This window comes from Nematolebias whitei, chromosome 7 (genome assembly GCF_014905685.2).
Source record: "Nematolebias whitei isolate Nwh7 chromosome 7, NemWhi1, whole genome shotgun sequence".
NCBI classification, from domain to species: domain Eukaryota; kingdom Metazoa; phylum Chordata; class Actinopteri; order Cyprinodontiformes; family Rivulidae; genus Nematolebias; species Nematolebias whitei.
The window spans coordinates 34,432,630-34,436,458 of record NC_056504.1 but is presented as its reverse complement, the minus strand read 5'-3'; the positions used below and the strand labels follow the sequence as shown (position 1 = coordinate 34,436,458).

Sequence of the window (3,829 nt, the reverse complement as noted above, 5' to 3'; positions counted from 1 at the left end):
TCCACTTGAATTTTCAAGAAAGAAAGTCTCAGGATGGGTGAACCTGTATCTCTGGATTCAAATCAATGAAATGACAGTTTCTGTCCCACAAGGTTCTTAAGGTCAAGGGTTTTGACCTTAGGCTTAGTCGTGACACCAGATTAAGTTCACTACATATTTATATAGCGCCAAGCCACAACAGAAGTCATCTCAGGGCACAGAACAGAAACATTCATTTATAAAAATAATAATTTAACATTATTTATGTGAGGAGCAGACTGCTTTGAGTTTAACTCCATCACAGAACTCTTATCTTGAACAAGCATGAAGGTTACAGTGGAAAGGAAAAACTCCTTCATGAGGAAGAAACCTTTAGCAGAACAAGGCTCAGGACATTTGCATTGACCAGCTGGTTTGAGAGGAACAGGAAAGAGGAACAGATACACAATGGCAGGTCAAGAATCACATGTTAAGATAGAAATAGTATCAAATAAAAACTATTCAATTTTAACAATTAATTTAAGTAAATGAGGTCACTTTGTCCTCCAGTAGTCTAAGCTTAAGGCAGCATACCAAGCCGACCCTAATTATAGGATTTATCAAAAAGGAAAGTCTTAAAACTGGACAATGTGTCAGCCTCACGTACAGAAACTGGAAGTTGGTTCCACAACAGAGGCGTCTGATAACTGAAAGATCTTCCTCCCATTCTGTTTTTGAAAACTCTAGGGACCACAAGTTAGGAAAATATGGAACAATAAGATCTCAAATATAAGATGGAGCTAGGTTGTTGAGGGCTTTGTAGGTTAGAAGTAAGATTTTGAATTATATTTTGAATTTGGTAGACACTGTAGGAGTATCATAGGCTCCTGTATTTAGTTTAAGCCAGTCCAACCATGGAGGCACTGAGGTCCCACAGCTTCTTGGCTGCAGCATCATCCAGAGCCTAAGGTGCCTGTGTTTTCAGGGCACAGTCACTGTAGCGGAGGCCACTCTGGTTTGCAGCACTCTCGTCCACAGTGCAGTAGATGGTGGTTTGGGCTCCTTCCCAGGGATTTTTAATTAAAAAGATAAGGACTGAAAACAAAATCCTTTTCCACAGAGCCATGTTTTGAAACAAATGGCGGCCTAACTCTGTGCGGATGACCCCAAGGTGAAGATTGTACACGGTCACATCGGTGCCTTGCAGCCTTGCAGCCAGTTCTCTGGCAAAGAGAACATTTGCCAGCTTGCTTTGGTAGTAGCTCTTTTCTGGTTTGTATTCTTTATCAAGGTTAATGTCATCAAAATGTATTCGACCTCTGTCATGTGCAAGGCTTGAGACAATGACAATGCGACTTGGAGCAGACTTCTTCAGCAAATCAAGGAGACAGTTGGTGAGGAGAAAATATCCCAAGTGGTTTACAACAAACTGCATTTCAAAACCATCCTCAGTTTTCCACTTAGGACACATCATAATGCCTGCATTGTTGATCAGGACGTCCAAGCGGTCCTTGTTCTCCTGGACATCTTTAGCCAAGTCTCTGACAGACTGCAGGGAGGCGAGGTCCAGTTTCTTCACCATCACATTGCCATTCCCACTCTTTTGACGAATCTCTTCTGCTGCGATCCGGGCTTTGGTCATATCTCTGCAGGCCAAGATTACTCTGGCCCCTCTCTGAGTCATGTCCATAGCAGTTTCCTTCCCAATGCCAGTGTTAGCTCCTGTGATCAGGACCGTTTTGCCATCCAGCCTGACCTTGCTCCGACACGCTCCGCCTGCCATCCATCTTCGGAAGTCCAACACGCCTACCCCTGTCACAAATGCTACCATGAGCCCAGTCACATGGTTCTCTACAAAGTCCTTAACAGCCTCTGCATAGTTTTGCATATTCAAGCTATTAGCCAACTCTCAAATAAGTGCAATTAAATATTCCTGTAAACTTCAGCTTTGAAATATCTGCCCTTTTACTCGGACGCCGTCTCGTTTGTTAAAAAAATATTAGGTAATTTAAAAGGAAACGACCTGAAATCGTGTGAGTGAGAGAGTGAAAGGTTGTTTGTCTCATTTGTCTCTATGTGTCCCTGTGATGGACTTGAGACCTGTCCAGGGTGTACCCCGCCCCTCACACAGTTATTGCTGGACATGGGCACCGGCGACTCCCATGACCCAAAATGGAAGAAGCGGGTAAAAGATAATGGATGGATGGATGGATTTTGAATTTGACATGGAGTCAATGGACAGAAGCTAAACCTGGAGAGATATGATCTCTCCTACTAATTCCAGTTAAGACTCTGGCAGCAGCATTTTGGATTAACTGAAGATGTTTTAAAGAAGTATTTGGACACCCAGATAACAAACCATTGCAATAGTCCAGTCTAGACGTGACAAATGTATGAACCAGTTCAAATAACAAAATATTTGTCACCATTTTAAATCAAAAGGTGATGAAAGACCATTTTTAAACTTATTGATTTTTAATATTTATTAAATTTATCTTAAATTTAACTTTGAAAAAGGAAGAAAGAAAATGTTACCAAGACCTCCAGCTGTTTTCCCACACCTTCAGTGCTTCCAGATGCCAGGTAAAAACTGTATGGTCTTGAATAGATCACCTGTTAGAGTTAAATATTAAAAAAAAAAAAAAAATCTGGACCTGGATAGAAAACTTCTGGACTTGTAAATGCTGGAAGGCGTGCTGACAGAGATGTTTATTATGCACATGCAGGATGAAAAAAAAACCCTTAACATTTTATTTTAATAAATTTGGGGCTTTTTTCGTTTTTTGCGAACAGGGCATATGGTGGGGGCAGCACAGTTTATGGATCGTTATGACAGTGAGAAGCAATTGAGTGTTTCTGCCAACGCTGTGAAAGTGGTGATGATGGAACCGGATAATTTGTCCATGAATTTAAAGTAGACCAAATGTTCAAATAATGAATGTGCTGCTTTTCTTACCAAGATTAGAGCGTTCAACTATTTATTAAAGAGCACCCTGATTATTATTATGCCTAGATGTACATTTTACTATTTATGTGATATCTGTTGTAGCTGTGCAGGATTCAGAATAGACACTGGGTAATATGTAGAAATTACTGTAACAGTGCATTTGTGGGAGCAGTGTTATGCTCAACAATTGCTTCATGTGTGTCCAAAAGAACAGACCAGATGAAAACCTTTGTATTGTGGATGAATTAATCTTTCCAGATTTTTTTTCAGACATTTTTCACGATGACAATGCCAGAAATTATTGAGTATAAACTGTGAAAAACTACTTTTCAAATTAAACAAGCCTTACCATTTTTTAACTGGTCAAGGTTTTTTGCCAAGAGAAAACCTCTTTTTACTGAAAAACAATATATTTATAGCAGCACAACTGAGATTTCCATTGTTGCATGGGAACAAATTCGAACACTTTGAACAGACAAGACCCGGGTGGGGATGATTCACACAACATCGTGAGTGAAGACACTCAAACATGTCAACATAAAAGCTTCACATGTGCTGTGAAGCACGATGGAGGGAGAGTGGTGATTTTGGTTTGTTGTCCAGCCACAAGACCTGAGGACTTTGCAATCATTAAGCTAAACAAGAATTCCTCTGAACATCCAAGTGCAAAGAGACAAAGATCCAAAAAGAAAAAATAGGACTCTAAAACAGAGCTATGGTTCAGTCAAAGTCCAGCCCACAGCCCCACTAAATTGCTGTAATGGGACAATAAGAGGATGACATGAATAAATGCTCACAAACCTGAAGAAGTTTAAGCAACAGTGTGATATTTATATAAAGTTCTTCTACCATAAAATCTGACTGATGAGTTTACAAAAAGAACAATTAAGTGAAGTTACTGGTGATTAATAAAATGACTCTAAA

At 39.9% G+C, this 3,829-nt stretch overlaps 1 protein-coding gene across 1 annotated transcript; it reads right to left on the bottom strand.

The window, feature by feature from the left end:
- Positions 1–922: 922 nt before the first annotated feature.
- On the bottom strand, positions 923–1,846 carry LOC119412423 (retinol dehydrogenase 13-like). The gene has a single exon (XM_037679425.1). It carries the CDS (start codon positions 1,844–1,846, stop codon positions 923–925), a length of 924 nt encoding a protein of 307 aa, XP_037535353.1.
- Between the last annotated feature and the right edge of the window lie 1,983 nt (positions 1,847–3,829).